General features: G+C 39.7%; 1 protein-coding gene across 11 annotated transcripts in view; it reads left to right on the top strand.

Annotated features, from left to right (window-relative positions):
• fahd2a (fumarylacetoacetate hydrolase domain containing 2A) overlaps nucleotides 1-22,985 on the top strand; it is a 53,265-nt gene that overhangs the window by 364 nt on the left and 29,916 nt on the right. For 7 of the 11 annotated variants that reach the window (XR_012383653.1, XM_073909275.1, XM_073909274.1 and 4 more), the window contains exon 2: nucleotides 21,378-21,631. Coding sequence is in view for 10 of the 11 variants with exons in the window: in XM_073909275.1 (XP_073765376.1) it covers nucleotides 21,378-21,631 (254 nt within the window). In the remaining variant the exon portion in view is untranslated. 11 annotated transcript variants of the gene reach the window in all.

Here is a 22,985-nt window from a genome sequence, read left to right as displayed (position 1 = left end):
AAATAATAATGCCTTCAACCTGTTGTAAGCGGTGCTTCCCAAACCAGGATGATGCGTACTGGCGTCATTTGCGTCTATGACGTTTCCAGGAGATGAACAGCTGAGTTCAATTTGTAATGAGTCCAAGCCTTTAAAAGCGATTGTAGTTTCTGGGTCAGGAGGGGTTTTTCTTGGTTTTTGATTGCAGGTGCTGCTGAGCCGCTGGCCAAGGCTATCGTGCCGGGACGTGGGCATGATGTTGTGCGCGAGCGAATGACTGGGAGGGATAGTTGGTAGTGCTGGGGTTTCCCCGGACTAAAGTTTCGGTGGCCGCTGTTGACTTTCCAATCTCTGTATCCCACGTCCGGTAGCGGGTAAGCGGGCCAGCAGCACAGTTATACTGTTGCGGGGTCATTGTGTGTGCATTGCATTTTGTTCGCCGGGAGTTTGAGTGAGTTTGATTGCTCCCGGCGCTTGTACTCTGTCTGTCTGTCTGTGTGTGTGTGTGTGTGTGTGTGTGTGTGTGTGTGCGTGCGTGCGTGTGTGTGTGTGTGTGTGCGTGTGACGGGGGATGAGCGCAGGCTAGCATCACGCTCCGTAAAGGAAATGTTAAATGACGACGGCTTGATATTTAGCTGGAGTGGTATTGATGGTAGCTTATGATTTGATTGCTGTGTGGAGTCTATTTATGGGTGTTATTTATACATTTATATTTATGAGATTTACTGTGTGGTGTATTACAACTCTGGGTTGATGTGAAATGATGATGTGTTGCACAATTACGGTTGATACCCCTTGTTAAATGCCTTGTGGTGGTCATTTTAATTGCCTTACCTAATAATTTTTATGCAGTCTGCTAACAATCTTTACATCATGAACTTTTTGTCCTTTTGATTCCCTACCTGCTGCTCCCCTTGTGTGGAATTTTAATCTTTAAGATTATTGTATAAAATAAAAGTGAAATTAGTATTTAAATGAATTGAGTGTTTGACGTTTACTTGATTATTGTGGCCCAAAATAAATACTGTATTTTGTCCAGCAAAGAACTTGTGTTGTGTGTGAATACTTTATGCCCTTTTTGGGAGGGTTACAACTTGGCGTAGTTTTGGCAGTCTGGACTTTGGGCAATAATCAGGAAAATGTCAACCACACAACAGTTAGACCAGTCACCTTCTACATCTGGTGAGCAGCAGCAGGGGGCTGATAGCTCACCTAATATAGCCCAGAATCAAGCCATGCTTATGTTTCCTTTGATGATGGGGACACCATGGTGTCAAAAATTTAGTGGGGAGAAAACGGCACAGGAGAATAATTTTCAGGATTGGCATAATATGCAAAAATCAATGTTTGATATGTACCCTTTTTCAGAGGCTCAAAAAGTTTCAGCTTTAATAAGTAATTTAGATGGGGAAGCGAAGAGGGAAGTGTTAGCTTTGCCGATAGCAGAGCGTGTAACATCAGGACAGATATTGACATTTTTGAAAAATAATTATGGGGATACAGTCCCTCTTGCAACCCTTCGTTCCCAATTTTTTACTCGTAAACAAAGGACCGATGAGAGTGTGAGACAGTTTGCATTAGTACTTCAGGAATTAAGTAATAGGTTGGAGAGTAGGGGAGATCACACTACTGGAGGCTATGTGTTACGGGATCAGTTTATTTTGGGACTTTTTGATGCCGGACTGCGGAGGGAACTTCAGGGTATGGTAAGAGCATCGTCAGATATTGCTTTTGTTGATATTAAACGAGAAGCCATCCTACAAGCAGATGCGTTTGGAGAGGTAAGGCAAGCAGTAGCTGCAACCGTACAAATGAAACCAACTCTAGATACAACCAAATTGGTAGAGGAAATTAAACAGGAGGTATTTTTGCAGCTGAAAGGAGAAATAAAAGAAATAGTAGCTGGAATGATGAGTGAAGTCCGTGAAGGAGTACAGAATATGTGGCCTAAGAGTGAGGGTGTTAGACCTAGGTATGAGTTGATGGGGGGTCGAAGAAGTTCTGATCAATTCGACCATCAGGGAAGACCTATTTGTCGGCGTTGTAAACAAGTGGGTCATATTGAAAGACGTTGTAGGACTGTAGAAGGACCACAAGGGCCTTTAAACTTATAGAGCCCACTGTACAGGCCCAAACGGTGGGTACATCAAGTAGTGGCCAATTAGAAAAGAAAGATCACCTAATAGGACAATGTCCAGTCGTGCAGGTAGAAATACAAGGAGTTAAAACATCTTGCTTAATTGATACTGGCTCGCAGGTAACCACATTGACTGAAAGTTATTTTAAGAAACATTTCGAGACCGAAGGGCCAATGGTGTATCCACCCATTCAAAAATTTAACCTAGTGGCTGCTAATGGGTTAGTCATCCCGTATATTGGCTACATTGAGGTGGATTTAAATATTTGTGGCAAAGTCATACCAAAAAGGGGCGTGCTTATTGTCAAAGATTCAAACGGATCATCATATCCAGGGTTGATTGGCATGAATGTAATTAAGGAATGTAGAGAATTTTTAATGACAAAAACTGGAGATGATTACCTAGGCTCAGAAAGTGAAGTACAAGTTAAAGTATGGCGCCAGATGTTTTCTGTGTGTGAAGATTTATTACATTTTGCTGACGAGTCGGGGCAGATAAGTTCAATTTACTGGCCCCAGGGAAGGAAAAAAATAATACCACCACAGTCAGAGATGGTGATCGAGGCATGTGCACGGGTTCGGCCTAATAAGAAGGATTATGTGGGTTTGGTAGAACCATGTCCAGATGTATTGCCAGGGCAGTTATTGGTAGCCCGATCGTTGAGTACAGTTTCAAAGGGAAGGGTTATGGTTAGAATTCTTAATCTGTCCCCAGTGGCTGTGATCCTCTCCCAACGCTGCCGGATTGGACAGCTTTCAGATGTGGAGTTGTGTTCTTCTGGCCTGCAAGGAAATGTGGAATTAAGATCATTAGATGATGACACTGTGGAGGTAAGCGTGAGACAAAATAGAGTGCAGGATGACGAACAAGTGCAGATGCCATGGCCTGTTGCTGTACCGTTAGATCCACAGCAGTTTAGTCTAAAACAACAAGAGATGATTTCTGGTTTGCTGGCTAAACATCAGAAGGTTTTCTCAGAGCATGAGGAAGATTATGGATTTACAGATAGAGTCTTGCATGTAATACCAACAGGTGATGCAGCCCCAATTAGAGAACGTTACAATAGGATTCCACCAAAATTGTATCAGGAAGTTAGGGGACTTTTAAATAACATGCTTGAGAATGGTATTATTAGGGAGAGCTATAGCCCCTGGGCAGCACCTGTAGTGCTTGTCAGAAAGAAGGACGGCACCCTTCGTTTCTGCGTAGACTACAGGTGTCTGAATGGTGTTACACATAAAGATTCATATCCTTTGCCTAGAATTGAGGAATCACTAGCCTCATTGAAAAAATCTACAGTGTTTTCAACTTTAGATTTAGCACATGGGTATTGGCAAGTGGGGGTGCACCCAGCTGACAAAGAGAAGACCGCTTTTGTTACCCCAATGGGGCTATATGAATTTAATAGGATGCCAATGGGGTTATGCAATGCTCCAGGAACGTTTCAAAGGCTGGTTGAAAGCTGTCTTGGGGATCAAAATTTTGAAACTGTGTTGCTTTATCTGGATGATATAATTATTTTCTCCTCCTCTTTTGAGGCTCACATTGACCATCTGGACTTGGTTTTTAGTCGTCTTGGGGATTTTAACCTGAAAGTAAAACCAACTAAGTGTTCTCTGTTTCAGAGCAAAGTGCATTATTTGGGCCATGTGATTTCAGAAGGAGGGGTGTCACCAGACCCAGGGAAGTTGCAAGCCGTGGAGACATGGGCGGCTCCTCAGAACATTACCCAGCTTCGGGCCTTTTTGGGCCTAGTGGGTTATTATAGACGTTTTATAAAAGACTTTGCAAAGATTGCAGCACCACTGAATTCAATGTTATGGGGGACATCGAAACGACGAACTCAACCAGCTGCAGGTAAAGCAGAGCGTTGGGCATGGGGGGAGATGCAAGAAAGCGCCTTCAAGAAATTAAAGGAGAGCCTCCTGCAAGCACCCCTATTAGCATATGCTGATTTCCAGCTGCCATTTGTGCTGTATACGGATGCCTGTCAGACGGGTTTGGGAGCAGTACTTGCTCAGGTTCAAGAAGGGAAGGAGAGAGTAATTGCTTATGCAAGCAGAAGCCTACGCCCTACGGAGAGGAACGATAAAAACTATAGCTCATTTAAATTGGAACTGCTGGCTTTAAAATGGGCTATAGCGGAAAAGTTCAGGGACTATCTTGCTGTGTCTCCCTTTACTGTGTTCACAGATAATAATCCGCTGGCTCACCTGAATACGGCTACGCTGGGGGCAGTGGAGCAACGATGGATGGCCCAATTGGCTGGATTTCAGTTTGATGTGCGCTATAGACCAGGACGGACAAATGGAAACGCTGATGCTCTCTCGAGATGGCCTGGGAAAGAGACAGATGGCCAGTCTATAGAGGATGAAGCAGTGCCATGTGGTGAGCCGGGATATGTACCATCTGAAGTGGTTCATGCTTGTGTCCATGCCTTTGTTCCAGTAGTTAAGGACCAGGAGAAGGAGCCAAGCAAAGGACGAGAGCCACAGTTGACCCAGGAGGAGTGTGTCGGACCTAGTTTGTTGGATGACTGGGTGAGGGCACAGCGGGCGGATCCAGTGCTGTCACGATTGTGGATGTATATGGACAGAGGAAGAGGCCCTGGACCAAGAGAACGAGCAGCAGAGGATCGACCTACTCAAGTGGTGCTGCGACAGTGGGGTCGTCTGGGCACCGATCGAGGATTGTTGTGCCGTGAGGTATGTGATCCAAAGACATTTGACAAACTGAAACAAGTTTTGGTGCCTCAGAGTTTGCAGAACCAAGTCCTAGAATGGGTGCACGATCGTGCCGGACACCTTGGAGTGGAAAAAACTCTCGGCTTGGCCCGTCGCCGTTTCTTTTGGCCGGGGATGACACAAGGAGTGGAGAAGTGGTGTCTTAAATGTGTTCGATGTAATCTGCATAAGACCCCAGCTAATAAAGTGAGTGCCCCGCTTGTATCCATAGATTCAGATTATCCATTACAGATTGTGTCTGTGGACTTCCTGTCACTGGAGCCTGCGCGTAGTGGGAGGTGTAACATTTTAGTTATGATGGACCATTTTACTCGTTATGCTGTGGCAGTGCCAACCATGGATCAAACAGCGGTGACAACTGCAAGGGCGTTATGGGAACATTTCATTCAGCAGTTTGGGGGATTTGATCAGTTGCACTCTGATCAGGGTCCCAATTTTGAGTCTAGAGTCATAAAGGAACTGTGTGGATTATATGACATCAGAAAGTCCCATACAACACCCTATCACCCTGCAGGGAATGGACAATGTGAGCGCTTTAATCGGACATTGTTGAGCATGCTGGGTACATTAAGGGATGACCAGAAGGAAAATTGGGACCAGCATGTAGCAGAGATGGTACAAGCCTACAATAATACCCCCCATCCATCTACAGGGTATGCCCCTTACTTTTTGATGTTTGGACGATATGCTAAGTTGCCCATGGACATTATGTTGGGTCGGGGAGATGGGTTTTCAGGAACAGTTGGCAGCTGGGTGCATCATCACCATAAAAGACTGGTAACTGCCTATAGTCAAGCGAGAAAACAGGTCCAGAAGGCTCAACTTCATCAAAAGAAGGGGTTTGATCGTAGGGTAAGAGGGGAACCTTTGCTAATAGGACAGAGGGTAATGGTTCTTAATAAGAGGGCCAGAGGAAAAGGTAAATTGGAGGATAGGTGGGAGAGGAATACATATGTGGTTATTTCTCAACCTAATCTTGACATACCAGTTTATGTTGTAAAGAAGGAAGGGGGTAATTGTGATGAGAGGGTGTTGCACCGCAATATGTTAAGTCCCTGCAAATTTGAGGTAACCTCACATTCAGAGAATGAAGTAGGGGAGCAAGCTCCTGCTCTTCAGGTTGATCCACTGAACAGTAATTGGTGTATGTATCCTTGGGTCGGGGGCTGTCTAACAGATTTGCCTGCACCTGTAAGGGAAAATGAAAGGACTGTTATGGACAATGCTGAAACAACTGCTCAGACTATACAGAGAGAAGGACTCTCTAGCCCACCTGATGTATCAGTGGAGGGTTTGAGGCGATCTGCACGGGCCACCAAGGGCCTGTTGCCTCAGCGTTACAGAATTTAAGTGGAAATGTGTGGACACATTTTGAGTAGGGGGGGTGGATGTAAGCGGTGCTTCCCAAACCAGGATGATGCGTACTGGCGTCATTTGCGTCTATGACGTTTCCAGGAGATGAACAGCTGAGTTCAATTTGTAATGAGTCCAAGCCTTTAAAAGCGATTGTAGTTTCTGGGTCAGGAGGGGTTTTTCTTGGTTTTTGATTGCAGGTGCTGCTGAGCCGCTGGCCAAGGCTATCGTGCCGGGACGTGGGCATGATGTTGTGCGCGAGCGAATGACTGGTAGGGATAGTTGGTAGTGCTGGGGTTTCCCCGGACTAAAGTTTCGGTGGCCGCTGTTGACTTTCCAATCTCTGTATCCCACGTCCGGTAGCGGGTAAGCGGGCCAGCAGCACAGTTATACTGTTGCGGGGTCATTGTGTGTGCATTGCATTTTGTTCGCCGGGAGTTTGAGTGAGTTTGATTGCTCCCGGCGCTTGTACTCTGTCTGTCTGTCTGTGTGTGTGTGTGTGTGTGTGTGTGTGTGTGTGTGCGTGCGTGCGTGTGTGTGTGTGTGTGTGCGTGTGACGGGGGATGAGCGCAGGCTAGCATCACGCTCCGTAAAGGAAATGTTAAATGACGACGGCTTGATATTTAGCTGGAGTGGTATTGATGGTAGCTTATGATTTGATTGCTGTGTGGAGTCTATTTATGGGTGTTATTTATACATTTATATTTATGAGATTTACTGTGTGGTGTATTACAACTCTGGGTTGATGTGAAATGATGATGTGTTGCACAATTACGGTTGATACCCCTTGTTAAATGCCTTGTGGTGGTCATTTTAATTGCCTTACCTAATAATTTTTATGCAGTCTGCTAACAATCTTTACATCATGAACTTTTTGTCCTTTTGATTCCCTACCTGCTGCTCCCCTTGTGTGGAATTTTAATCTTTAAGATTATTGTATAAAATAAAAGTGAAATTAGTATTTAAATGAATTGAGTGTTTGACGTTTACTTGATTATTGTGGCCCAAAATAAATACTGTATTTTGTCCAGCAAAGAACTTGTGTTGTGTGTGAATACTTTATGCCCTTTTTGGGAGGGTTACACTGTCACTCGAGTTTTGTTGTTGTTTAGGGTGGATGTGTCACGATCAACACGGAAGGAACCTTAAAATATAAACGAGGCTGAATCCAGCTTCTTATTCGCAGCTTCTTATTGACGCTATGCGGTCCACCTTAAAAACCGCGACGCTTCCGTTTTTCAGCTTCTTATTCGCGCTCATCTTAGGGACCGTGTTTATTTATGTTTCTTTTTGAAAAATGAAAAATGCTAAATGAAACTGATATAAGATAGAAAACGGGCTGCAAGCATGAAATCTAATTGCATCATTGATTAATTATTGACAGTGCCATCGTTTGAGTACAATATATTTTTGTTTTTTTTCCAGAAATAGTCCTTTATGAAGACTTCACATGACCCACCTATGAATAGACAGTGCCTGCCTCAGCAAGGATTTCAGATACAAAATAATTGTTTTATTAATTCAAGTTGTAAAAGTTAATGCATATGTTTTATCTGCAAATACTACAATTTGTATTAGATTTTAGTAGCTTTTTCTGACACCCAATCCTGTAAATACAATTCAAGTTTTGTTAAACCTATTGTTTCAAAGAACAGACAATGCACTTTTTATACACCTTTTTATACACCTTATACAAATAAATGTGAATTGAACTAAATGAGCTATTGCATAATTGAATACTGTACCATGTTCTCTCTAATATTACACAACAGGTTAATAGTATACGTCTATACACGCGTCTGCATATGTATAAATATGTATAATTCTATCCCATTGAGAAGACAGACCTAAAAACGGTCAAAAGACAGTCATTTCAATAAATGCCCAGTTGGAGGTGCTATATGCCAAGTTTTTTGCATATTCATTTAATGTTTTATTTTTAACCTTTATGTATTTGTGTGCCTACACTGAAAAAAATCATTCAAAGATGATTCCTTGGATTTACTCAATTTTTTTTACGTTAAGTTGTTGTAAACAGTTTATTTGCGCTGAATTTAAACAAACAAATTAAGTTGAACATTATTAAACTTAATTTGTTTGTTTAAATTCAACACAAATAAAATTGTTTGCAACAGTTTTGCATGCAACACTTTTTTCAGTGTACTACATACTATATATGTGTGTACTATAAACTATATGTGTGTGTGTGTGTGTGTTCACATTAAAAATGTTTAACACTAAAGATAATAATAATAATATGTTTGTGTTATACATTTACACAAAATAAAGATGCTAATACATAATCATTTAATAATAATGATTTAATAATAATAATAATTATTATTATTATTAGTAGTAGTTACTAATTTGTATAGTGAAATACAAATATTTTACAATACACTTATACATATTTTACTGATTACATATAAATGGCAATTAATCTATATACCTTATAAAAGTTTATAAATATGTGTGTAAAATCTCTCTCTCTCTCTCTCTATATATATATATATATTTACACACAAACACACAATACAATACAATGCATTTTCTTGTGTCTGTGTTTATATGTATTCATTCATTTTTTTTCGGCTTATTCCCTTTATTAAACTTCTCCAGGACATGGTTTACGCAGCAGATGCCCTTCCAGCTGCAACCCATCTCTGGAAAACATCCATAGTCATACACTATGGACAATTTAGCCTTCCCAATTTAGCTGTACTGCATGTCTTTGGACTGTGGGGGAAAGCGGTGCACCCAAAGGAAACCCACGCGAACGTAGGGGAGGACATGCAGACTCCACATAGAAAGGCCACCTGACCAAGCCGAGGTTCGAACCAGCAACCTTCTTGCTGTGAGGCGACAGTGTTACCCACTGCGCCACCGTGTATGTGTGTGTGTGTGTGTGTGTGTGTGTGTGTGTGTGTGTGTGTGTGTGTGTATGTGTATATATATATATATATATATATATATATATATATATATATACATACATACATACATACACATACTGTACATACATACATACATACATACATACATATATATATATATATATATATATATATATATATATATACATACATACATACATACATACATACATACATACATACATACATACATACATACATACATACATACATACATACATACATACATACATACATACATACATATATATATATATATATATATATATATATATATATATATATATATATATATATATATATATATATAGAGAGAGAGAGAGAGAGAGAGAGAGAGAGAGAGAGAGAGAGAGGAAGAGAGAGAGAGAGAGAGAAAGTAACTATAAACCTATACAAATTGACATGAATTTAACAGTACTACTACTAATAATAATAATAATATAAATAATAATAATAAATAATTATTATTATTAATCTTATTTTACAAGACGCATATACATATTGTACTTGCCTATCACAGTAAGATAATACACAAATTAAACACCAGCATTTTCAGGCTAGGTACCTAGTTTTGACACAGCAGAACAGTTTTGTTCCAATGCACTCTTGGCACAATTGGTGGTGTTATATCTCTGCAGTCTTAGAGGGTGCGTTGAATATCTCACTGGGGTCTTGTAGACAATGTTCCAATCCTTCAGCAAACCCAGATTCATACCAATTTACTCTACCAATTTGAGGTTATGGACCTCTGAACTTGCCAAAAATAGCAATACAGCTAAGTACCATTGCACTCTTGACACAATTGGTGGCGCTATACCTCAGCAGTCTTTGAGGGTGCGTTGAATATCTCACTGAGGTCTTGTAGACAATGTTCCAATCTATCAGCAAACCCAGATTCATACCACATTACTGTACCAATTTTAGGTTATTGACCTCTGAACTTGCAAAAAATCGCAATAAAGCAAGGCAAAAACAGCTATGTACCATTGCACTCTTTGCACAATTGGTGGCGCTATATCTCAGCAGTCTTTGAGGGTGCGTTGAATATCTCACTGGGATCTTGTAGACAATGTTCCAATCTATCAGGAAACCCAGATTCATACCACATTACTGTACCAATTTTAGGTTCTTGACCTCTAAACTTGCCATAAATCGCAATACAGCAAGGCAAAAACAGCTATGTATCATTTCACTCTTTGCACAATTGGTGGCGCTATATCTCAGCATTCTTTGAGGGTGCGTTGAATATCTCACTGAGGTCTTGTAGACAATGTTCCAATCTATCAGCAAACCCAGATTTATACCAAATTACTGTACCAATTTTAGGTTATTGACTTCTGAACTTGCAAAAAATCGCAATACAGCGAAGTACCATTTCACTCTTTGCACAATTGGTGGCACTATATCTCAGCAGTCTTTGAGGGTGCGTTGAATATCTCACTGGAATCTTGTAGACAATGTTCCAATCTATCAGCAAACCCAGATTCATACCACATTACTGTACCAATTTTAGGTTCTTGACCTCTAAACTTGCAAAAAATCGCTTACAGCAAGGCAAAAACAGCTATGTACCATTGCACTCTTTGCACAATTGGTGGCGCTATATCTCAGCAGTCTTTGAGGGTGCGTTGAATATCTCACTGGGGTCCTATAGACAATGTACCAATCTATCAGCAAACCTAGATTCATACCACATTACTGTACCAATTTTAGGTTCTTGACCTCTAAACTTGCCAAAAATCGCAATACAGCAAGGCAAAAACAGCTATGTACCATTTCACTCTTTGCACAATTGGTGGCGCTATATCTCAGCAGTCTTTGAGGGTGTGTTGAATATCTCACTGGAATCTTATAGACAATGTTCCAATCTATCAGCAAACCCAGATTCATACCACATTACTGTAAAATTTTCTGGTTATTGATCTCTAAACTTGCCATAAATCGCAATACAACACGACAAAAACAGTTGTCCTATTGCACTCTTGGCACAATTGGTGGCGCTATATCATAGCAGTCTTTGAGGGTGCGTTGAATATCTCACTGGAATCTTGTAGACAATGTTCCAATCTATCAGGAAACCCAGATTCATACCACATTACTGTACCAATTTTAGGTTCTTGACCTCTAAACTTGCAAAAAATTGCAATACAGCAAGGCAAAAACATGTACCATTGCACTCTTTGCACAATTGGTGGCGCTATATCTCAGCAGTCTTTGAGGGTGCGTTGAATATCTCACTGGGATCTTGTAGACAATGTTCCAATCTATCAGGAAACCCAGATTCATACCACATTACTGTACCAATTTTAGGTTCTTGACCTCTAAACTTGCCATAAATCGCAATACAGCAAGGCAAAAACAGCTATGTACCATTTCACTCTTTGCACAATTGGTGGCGCTATATCTCAGCAGTCTTTGAGGGTGCGTTGAATATCTCACTGGGGTCTTGTAGACAATGTTCCAATCTATCAGCAAACCCAGATTTATACCAAATTACTGTACCAATTTTAGGTTATTGACTTCTGAACTTGCAAAAAATCGCAATACAGCGAAGTACCATTTCACTCTTTGCACAATTGGTGGCGCTATATGTCAGCAGTCTTTGAGGGTGCGTTGAATATCTCACTGGAATCTTGTAGAAAATGTTCCAATCTATCAGCAAACCCAGATTTATACCACATTACTGTACCAATTTTAGGTTCTTGACCTCTAAACTTGCAAAAAATCGCTTACAGCAAGGCAAAAACAGCTATGTACCATTGCACTCTTTGCACAATTGGTGGCGCTATATCTCAGCAGTCTTTGAGGGTGCGTTGAATATCTCACTGGGGTCTTGTAGACAATGTTCCAATCCTTCAGCAAACCCAGATTCATACCAATTTACTCTACCAATTTGAGGTTATGGACCTCTGAACTTGCCAAAAATAGCAATACAGCGAAGTACCATTGCACTCTTGGCACAATTGGTGGAACTATATCTCAGCAGTCGTTGAGGGTGCCTTGAATATCTCACTGGGGTTTTGTAGACAATGTTCCAATCTATTAGTAAACCCAGATTCATGCCATATTACTGTACCAATTTTAGGTTATTGACCTCTGAACTTGCCAAAAATCGTAATACAGCTAAGTACCTTTGCACTTTTGGCACAATTGGTGGCACTATTTCTCAGCAGTCTTTGAGGGTGCATTAAATATCTCAGTTGGGTCTTGTAGACAATGTGCCCATCTATTAGCAAACCCAGATTCATACCACATTACTTTACCATTTACTGGTTATTGATCTCTAAACTTGCCATAAATCGCAATACAGCAAGGCAAAAACAGTTGTACTATTGCACTCTTGGCACAATTGGTGGCGCTATATCTCAGCAGTCTTTGAGGGTGCGTTGAATATCTCTCTGGGGTCTTGTAGACAATGTTCCAATCTATCAGCAAACCCAGATTCATACCAAGTTACTCTACCATTTTTAGGTTATTGACCTCTGAACATCCCATAAATAGCAAAAAAGAGCAATCCAAAAACAGTTATGTACCTTTTCACTCTTGGCACAATTAGTGGCACTGTTTCTCAGCAGTCTTTGAGGGTGCGTTAAATATCTCAGTTGGGTCTTGTACACAATGTTCCCATCTATTACCAACACCAGATTCTTACTAAATTACTGTACCATTTGTACTCAACCCAGACTCATTCTGAAAACGTAGTCCCGTGAAAGTTTCTGGAGACCGCGAAATACGTTCTGGGAGGCACACATTTGCGCAGTTTTTGTTCTCGCGTAAAGCCACCGGAGGCCACTGTCGAGTGACCATCTGTCTGACTGACTGACTGACTGAATAATTGACTGGGTGACTGGCCAATCGGCTGACCCACCCTCCTCTTCCTTTCCTAAACCCAACTGCCTTTACCGATTGACCCGCCCGTCCGCCCGTTTGCTTTCCTAAACCCGAGCAACGTTTTACAAAAGCTGTCCAGAAAAAGAAAAGCCCTTGTCTGATTTTGTCTACTTTTTCTTAGCAGATTTTTGTCTACCTTTTCACCACATTCTCACCCTGTTATGAACTCGTTCACTTTATTTTTTGGATTCTGTTATTGTCTTACCTGATTTCTGAAACCGCTGTTCTCCGGACTAGAACCGGATTGTCGGGTTGCCGCCGTTGTTGAGGTCAGCTCCTGTATGCGTCTCAACTTTGCAGACGTACATGACGAGCTGCCGGTGAGCATGAAGACGAACGGCGTCACACCGCCCCGTAGCGTATGCTTAAAAAAATGAAATGCAGCCATACGTACCTCCGGCTAGATAAATCGCGTTCTCCATAAACGTCCGCGAGATTTTTTTAATGAGCTTTGGTTGAGTGCAATGGTACAGCTGTTTGTGCATTGCTGTATTGCGATTTATGGCAAGTTTAGAGATCAATAACCAGAAAAATGTACAGTAATGTGGTATGAATCTGGGTTTGCTGATAGATTGGAACATTGTCTACAAGACCTCAATGAGATATTCAACGCACCCTCAAAGACTGCTAAGGTATAGCGCCACCAATTGTGTCAAGAGTGCAATGGTACTTCGCTGTAAGCGATTTTTTTGCAAGTTCAGAGGTCAATAACCTAAAATTGGTACAGTAATGTGGTATGAATCTGGGTTTGCTGATAGATTGGAACATTGTCTACAAGACCTCAGTGAGATATTCAACGCACCCTCAAAAACCGATGAGATACAGTGCCACCAATTGTGTCAAGAGTGCAATGGTACTTACCTATATTGCGATTTTTTGCAAGTTCAGAAGTCAATAACATAAAATTGGTACAGTAATGTGATATGAATCTGGGTTTGCTGATAGATTGGAACATTGTCTACAAGATCCCAGTGAGATATTCAACGCACCCTCAAAGACTGCTAAGGTATAGCGCCACCAATTGTGTCAAGAGTGCAATGGTACTTTGCTGTATTGCGATTTTTTGCAAGTTCAGAAGTCAATAACCTAAAATTGGTACAGTAATGTGATATGAATCTGGGTTTGCTGATAGATTGGAACATTGTCTACAAGATCCCAGTGAGATATTCATCGCACCCTCAAAGACTGCTGAGATATAGCGCCACCAATTGTGCCAAGAGTGCAATAGGACAATGTTTTTGCCTTGCTGCATTGCTATTTATGGCAAGTTTAGAGATCAATACCCTAAAATTGGTACAGTAATGTGGTATGAATCTGGGTTTGCTGATAAATTGGAACATTGTCTACAAGATGCCAGTGAGATATTCAACGCACCCTCAAAGACTGCTGAGACATAGCGCCACCAATTGTGTAAAGAGTGCAATGGTACAGCTGTTTTTGCCTTGCTGTATTGCGATTCATGGCAAGTTTAGAGATCAATAACCAGAAAAATGTACAGTAATGTGGTATGAATCTGGGTTTGCTTATGGATTGGAACATTGTCTACAAGACCTCAATGAGATATTCAACGCACCCTCAAAGACTGCTGAGGTATAGCGCCACCAATTGTGTCAAGAGTGCAATGGTACTTGGCTGTAAGCGATTTTTTTTGCAAGTTCAGAGGTCAATAACCTAAAATTGGTACAGTAATGTGATATGAATCTGGGTTTGCTGATAGATTGGAACATTGTCTACAAGATCCCAGTGAGATATTCAACGCACCCTCAAAGACTGCTGAGATATAGCGCCACCAATTGTGCAAAGAGTGCAATGGTACAGCTGTTTTTGCCTTGCTGTATTGCGATTTTTGGCAAGTTCAGAGGTCAAGAACCTAAAATTGGTACAGTAATGTGGTATGAATCTAGGTTTGCTGATAGATTGGAACATTGTCTATAGGACCCCAGTGAGATATTCAACGCACCCTCAAAGACTGCTGAGATATAGCGCCACCAATTGTGAAAAGAGTGCAATGGTACATAGCTGTTTTTGCCTTGCTGTATTGCGATTCATGGCAAGTTTAGAGATCAATAACCAGAAAAATGTACAGTAATGTGGTATGAATCTGGGTTTGCTGATAGATTGGAACATTGTCTACAAGACCTCAATGAGATATTCAACGCACCCTCAAAGACTGCTGAGATATAGCGCCACCAATTGTGTCAAGAGTGCAATGGTACTTGGCTGTAAGCGATTTTTTTGCAAGTTCAGAGGTCAATAACCTAAAATTGGTACAGTAATGTGGTATGAATCTGGGTTTGCTGATAGATTGGAACATTGTCTACAAGATTCCAGTGAGATATTCAACGCACCCTCAAAGACTGCTGAGATATAGCGCCACCAATTGTGCAAAGAGTGCAATGGTACATAGCTGTTTTTGCCTTGCTGTATTGCGATTTTTGGCAAGTTTAGAGGTCAAGAACCTAAAATTGGTACAGTAATGTGGTATGAATCTAGGTTTGCTGATAGATTGGAACATTGTCTATAAGACCCCAGTGAGATATTCAACGCACCCTCAAAGACTGCTGAGATATAGCGCCACCAATTGTGCAAAGAGTGCAATGGTACTTAGCTGTATTACGATTTTTGGCAAGTTCAGAGGTCAATAGCCTAAAATTGTTAAAGTAATATGCTATGAATTTGGGTTTGCTGATAGATTGGAACATTGTCTACAAGACCTCAGTGAGATATTCAACGCACCCTCAAAAACCGATGAGATACAGTGCCACCAATTGTGCCAAGAGTGCAATGGTACATAGCTGTATTGCGATTAATGGCAAGTTTAAAGGGTCAATAACCAGAAAATGGTACAGTAATGTGGTATGAATCTGGGTTTGCTGATAGAGGGGAACATTGTCTACAAGACCTCAGTGAGATATTCTACGCACCCTCAGAAACTGCTGAGATAAAGCATCACCAATTGTGCAGAGTGCAATGGTACATACCTGTTTTTGCCTTGCTGTATTGCGATTTAGGGCAAGTTCAGAGGTCAATAACCTAAAATTAGTAGAGTAAATTGATATGAATCTGGGTTTGCTGATAGATGGGAAGATTGTCTACAAGACCCAAGTAAGATTTTCAACGCACCCTCAAAGACAGCTGAGATACAGCGCCACCAATTGTGCCAAGAGTGCATTGGAACAAAACTGTTCTGCTGTGTCAAAATTAACTAGTGGTACCTAGCCTGAAAATGCTAGTGTTTAATTTGTGTATAATCTTATTTCTGGTGTTGTGATAGACAAGTACATTATGTATAAGCTTCTTGAATTTTTTTAATAAAATACCAACAATAAGCTTAATAATAATAGAATTAATAATAATATTATTAATATTTTTTATTTTTATAATTTATATTAATATTAGTAGTATTAGTACTGTTAAATTCATGTAAATTTGTATAGGTATATAGTTAATTTGTATATATATATATATATATATATATATATATATATATATATATATATATATATATATATATATATATATATATATATATATATATATATATATATATATATATATATATATATATATATATATATATATATATATATATATATATATATATATATACACACACACACAGGGCCGACATGGTGGCGCAGTGGGTAGCACTGTCGCCTCACAGCAAGAAGGTTGCTGGTTCGAGCCTTGACTTGGTCAGTTGGCCTTTCTGTTTTTGCATGTTCTCCCCGCTTTCACGTGGGTTTCCTCTGGGTGCTCGGTTTCCCCCACAGTCCAAAGACATGCAGTACAGTTAAATTGGGAAGGCTAAATTGTCCATAGTGTACGACTGTGGATGTTTCCCAGAGATGGGTTGCAGCTGGAAGGGCTGGGAGAAGTTGGCGGTCATTTTGGCGGTCATTCCGCTGGGGCGACCAAAGTTTAATAAAGGGAACAAGCCGAAAAGAAAATGAATGAATACATATACATACACTTAAATAAACACAGACACAAGAAAATGTATTGTGTACTGTGTATGAATATATATATATATATATATATATATATATATATATATATATATATATATATATATATATATATATATAGAGAGAGAGAGAGAGAGAGAGAGAGAGAGAGAGAGAGAGAGAGAGAGACATATTTTACACACATATTTATAAATAGGTACATATTAATAAATTTTTATAAGCTATATAGATTAATTGGCATTTATTTCAGTACAATATGTATAAGTGCATTGTAAAATATTTTTATTTCACTACTACTATTACTACTAATAATAAAAATTAATAATAATAATAATTATTAATATTATTAATAATAATAATAATAAATCATTATTATTAAATGATTATGTATTGGCATCTTTATTTTGTGTAAATTTATAACACAAACATACTTTTATTATCTTTAGTGTTAAACATTTTTAATGTGAACACACACACACACACACACACACACACATAGTTTATAGTACACACATACATAGTATGTAGTAGGCACACAAATACATAAAAGTTAAAAATAAAACATTAAATGAATATGCAAAAAACTTGGCATATAGCACCTCCAACTGGGCATTTATTGAAATGACTGTATTTTGACCGTTTTTAGGTCTGTCTTCTCAATGGGATAGAATTATACATATTTATACATATGTATACATATGTGTATAGACGTATACTATTAACCTGTTGTGTAATATTAGAGAGAACATGGTACAGTATTCAATTATGCAATAGCTCATTCAGTTCAATTCACATTTATTTGTATAAGGTGTATAAAAAGGTGTATAAAAAGTGCATTGTCTGTTCTTTGAAACAATAGGTTTAACAAAACTTGAATTGTATTTACAGGCGTGGGTGTCAGAAAAAGCTACTGAAATCTAATACAAATTGTAGTATTTGCAGATAAAACATATGCATTAACTTTTACAACTTGAATTAATAAAACAATTATTTTGTATCTAAAATCCTTGCTGAGGCAGGCACTGTCTATTCATAGGTGGGTCATGTGAAGTCTTCATAAAGGACTATTTCTGGAAAAAAAACAAAAATATATTGTACTCAAACGATGGCACTGTCAATAATTAATCAATGATGCAATTAGATTTCATGCTTGCAGCCCGTTTTCTATCTTATATCAGTTTCATTTAGCATTTTTCATTTTTCAAAAAGAAACATAAATAAACACGGTCCCTAAGATGAGCGCGAATAAGAAGCTGAAAAACGGAAGCGTCGCGGTTTTTAAGGTGGACCGCATAGCGTCAATAAGAAGCTGCGAATAAGAAGCTGGATTCAGCCTCGTAAAATATAAACTTATAAATAATAACACCCAAAAAGACAGCTGTGTTTAATGGTTGAAAATGAAACGATAGATATGTTTTCACCTAAAAAGATTTTTCATGAAATGAAGTTTAATATTATGAACAGTAAAAGTTGAGTCTGTGGCTGTTTTTATGCTAAACGATCGTAGCTTTTGTGGAGTAATATATTGATTATGACTGATTCTTAAAACATTGGTCCACCAACTTTTAAATGCAAATTTTATGAGGAATAGATAATAGAATATGTTTAACTATCATTTCAACTTAGTCATATTATATTAAATTCATGGCGCTATTGTCTTTTTTACACATCTAACGTTAATAAGTGTGTAAACGTGACGTGTTCAGTCATTCATATGCAATTGCATGGATTAAAATATTATTTTAATTACAAAAAAGCTTGTTCATCAAAATATGCACTTAATTAGGTCATCACTACTATGTCAGACATTTGTTAAAACGTAGTAAACCAGTCAATATCTGGGTCAGCTGCTACTTTTTATCACATCATGATTACATTTCAGGGGGACTACGTTTTAAAGATTTTCAATATTTTAAATATGCATGATAACATTTCCTTCATCACAACCATGACAGGTCAACACTGTCATTTTATTTGTAAGGGAATAATTTGAACTTTGAATATCGTTAGATGATTTTACTTCCCTGAAGCATCAACAGAAAATCGAAACGGCTCCTACATAACTGCATTATGTTTTGTGAAAGTAATGCCTAAAATGTCATCACTGTCAGATGTGACCACAATCAGATTTACTTAAATTTGAATAAAAAACAAAACAAAACAAAACAATAAACACTTAAATGCCAATAGAACAAACTTTGACATTTGTAATAGTCACTAGGGGTGTAACGGTTCACAAAAATCACGATTATCCCACGCTTACCACTTCAACCAATTAGCACTGGCACATCTGTCAGATAAGTATTTTAAAAATATTACATGTTAAATAATATATATATAAACTTTAGATCTGTAGTGTCTGCTTTTTGCTGGCTGTATGTGGGCGGAGTAATACACAAAGGGTAAAGAGGCTGTAGGAGTTCTGATATTGCAAAATATCACACGGCTATCAGCCAATCAGATTTGAGAACCAGATAGAACTGTATATTGTATATATATATTGCTGCCACCTCACAGCAAAAAGGTCGCTGGTTCGAGCCTCGGCTCAGTTGGCGTTTCTGTGTGGAGTTTGCATGTTCTCCCTGCATTCGCGTGGGTTTCCTCCGGGTGCTCCGGTTTCCCCCACAGTCCAAAGACATGCGGTACAGGTGAATTGGGTAGGATAAATTGTAGTGTATGAGTGTGTGTGTGAATGTGTGTGTGGATGTTTCCCAGAGATGGGTTGCGGCTGGAAGGGCATCCGCTGCGTAAAAACTTGCTGGATAATTTAGCGGTTCACTACGCTGTGGCGAACCCGGATTAATAAAGGGACTAAGCCGACAAGAAAATAAATGTGTATATATATATATATATATATATATATATATATATATATATATATACATATATACATATACATTTATTTTCTTGTCGGCTTAGTCCCTTTATTAATCCGGGTTCGCCACAGCGGAGTGAACCGCTAACTTATCCAGCAAGTTTTACGACAATATATATATATTTGTTGACTAAGTTGCTCACTAATGTGGAAATGTTAACATGATAATGTAATTTGACATTAAAACATCTTTATTGCTGCTTAATGTGTGATGGCGTTAAAGGTAAAAGTCTATTAAAAAAGAAATAGTATTAAAGCACAGCTTAGTAGCTTAGTACATGCAAGTTACAAATGCATAGTTTCATTTGAATCAACTCTTTTAACTCGATTTGGTATGTTATGTATGACATTTAGGGCAAATATTTGTATAGATAATTATGTAGGTCTGTATATAATACATTTGATTTATTAAAGTTGCTCCATGTTTTGTGGCATTTAAAATAGCCCAAAAATTCATTCATTCATTTTCTTTTCAGCTTAGTCCCTTTTTTTATCCGGGGTCACCACACCACACCAACTTATCCAGCATATGTTTCACGCAGCAGATGCCCTTCCAGCTGCAACCCATCTCTGGGATACAGCCATACACACTCATACACTACGGGCAATTTAGCTTACTCAATTCACCTCTACCACATGTCGTTGGACTGTGGGAGAAACCGGAGCACCCGGAAGAAACCCACGCGAACGCAGGGAGAACATGCAAACTCCACACAGAAACACCAACTGACCCAGCCGAGGCTCGAACCAGTGACCTTCTTGCTGTGAGGCGACAGCACTACCTACTGCGCCACCGCGTCGCCCACCCAAAAATTAATTTATTTATATTTAGTTTTTATTTTAAATTAGATTGTTTAATTAGTTTTTAAATAAATTACTTAAAAGGAAGTAATACAGTTTAAAACTCTAAAAAAGTAATTAAGTCATGAGCAATGGCATTAAATGTTCTGTATAAATAAATGTCCAAACTAATTCAGACCCTGAAAATACGATTCATTGTGCATTCCTTATATATTAGCACTTAAAAACATTGTGTTCTTTTAAGATTTTTTAATACATCTTAATAAAGTTCTTTAAATTCCCCTTAGTTAAACCTGCAGGAACCCTGGTACCTTTAAAATGATTGAAATACAGCATGTGACATTAAAACTACTTGCTAAATCTTTCACTATTTAACTGACTTCTGATTTTCTGATACCCCTGTATAATCCATGAATCCATTATGTAATAGAATCCTTATTATAGATCAAGTGCTTATTAAATCAACTCTCCTCTCAACATCTTCAAATCGTGTATCATTTCTCTGCGATTCCACTCCTAAATGCAGCTTTCCTAAGTAATTTATGTGCTTGAAACTCCTCAATCCCCTTGAAATTTCTCAATCCAATTGAAGAGTGCATTATTTATCCTGTAATCCTGCATGTGTGTCCACTTCTGCCTTTCACTGCTGTATGTCCTTTCTTCCGTCTGTCTCTGTTTTCTTCTGTCTTCATTAGATGAGATTTCTGGCTGTCCCTCAGCTCACTTTGAGGAGACTCAATGCCGTGTTCTCCGCAGGCTCCGTCCGACGCTTCGGCAGGATGAGACTTGTCCAGTTCTGCCATAAAGTTGCTGAGGGGATTGTGCGGGTCGGGGTGGAGCAGGATGAAGGTCAGGGGATCGTTGATCTGAAAGCTTTTGACCCCTCCATGCCCTCCACTATGAGGGAGTTTCTGGAATTGGGGCCAAAGGGAATGGACTGTGCTAAGAGGTAAAACATTTTAGGCTTTAAAAAGTGATATTTTTATTAAGCAATCCTTTTTTGATTACAGGTTAATGCTTAATGTTTGGTTAACGAGAGCTAGCTGTCATTAAAAAAAAAAAATATTCAAAATAAACAACCTTCAATTGTGGGGGTAAAGTATTTCCCCTGTGTGCAGGGCTGGCGCGTCCATAGAGGCGACCTAGAATAGAGAGGGCGGCGTCCCCGACACTACCCTCACCTCTCGTGCCCTCAGTTATATCCGCGTCTAGGGCGGCGTCCGCGACACTACCCTCACCACCCGCGCCCTTAGTTATATCCGCGTCTAGGGCGGCATCCGCGACACTACCCTCACCACCCGCACCCTCAGTTATATCCACGTCTTGGGCGGCAGAATAGAGAGGGCGGCGTCCGCAACACTTCCCTCACCACCCGCGCCCTCAGTTATATCTGCGTCTAGGGCGGTAGAATTGAGAGGGCGGCGTCCGCGACAGCTCCCATCACCCCCCCCCCCCCCTCCCCCCAGCAGTTCAGCTTACTCCGGCCCTGCCTGTGTGCTATTCTGCAATACCGCTGGGGAGTAGTTTAAAGCACCAACCAGGACAGAATAATGACACGTGTCAATCGACATGATGTAAAAGTCACAAGAATTCCAACATGACCGTTCACACTGCAGTCAGATTGCAGAACATCAAATCTGTTTCTGATTTATTACCGCATATGAAAGAGGCAGATATCAGAATTGAAAAGATCGGATTCTATGTGGTTTGGGATGCTTACACTGTCATGACAAAAACAAACATGAGTCGCACGTAAAGATTTAGATTCAGGCCACAATTCAATTCAATTCAGCTTTATTTGTATAGCGCTTTTACAATGTAGATTGTGTCAAAGCAGCTTCACATAAATGGTCATAGTAACTGGAACAGTGTGGTTCAGTAACTGGAATAGTGTGGTTCAGGTTTTAGTGTTTAAGTTCAGTTCAGTTCAGTTTAGCTCAGTTCAGTGTGATTTAATCATTACTGAGAGTTCAAACACTGAAGAGCAAATTCATTGATGCGTAGCTCTACCAATCCTGAACCATGCGAGGCAGTGGCGACAGCGGAGAGGGAAAAAAAAACTTCACCTGATGGGAGTGAAGAAAAAAAACCTTGAGAGAACCAGACTCTTGTGCAGAACTTCATTCGTCGTGGTTTAGGCTGGAAGATGGCCTCAGCGAAGACTCGTCTGTCCCTAGAGCGTCGCTGGAATCAGACTCATGTTCTCCACTCCCCACGACCATCAGCGCAGCAGCAGCTCAGGATATGGCCTGGTCCCGGATATGGAATCATTGGGATCATCACGTCGCTGGTCTTGGATCCAA

The sequence above is a fragment of the Danio rerio genome, chromosome 8 (assembly GCF_049306965.1).
Source record: "Danio rerio strain Tuebingen ecotype United States chromosome 8, GRCz12tu, whole genome shotgun sequence".
NCBI lineage: Eukaryota > Metazoa > Chordata > Actinopteri > Cypriniformes > Danionidae > Danio > Danio rerio.
This window is presented reverse-complemented; position numbering and strand designations above follow the sequence as displayed.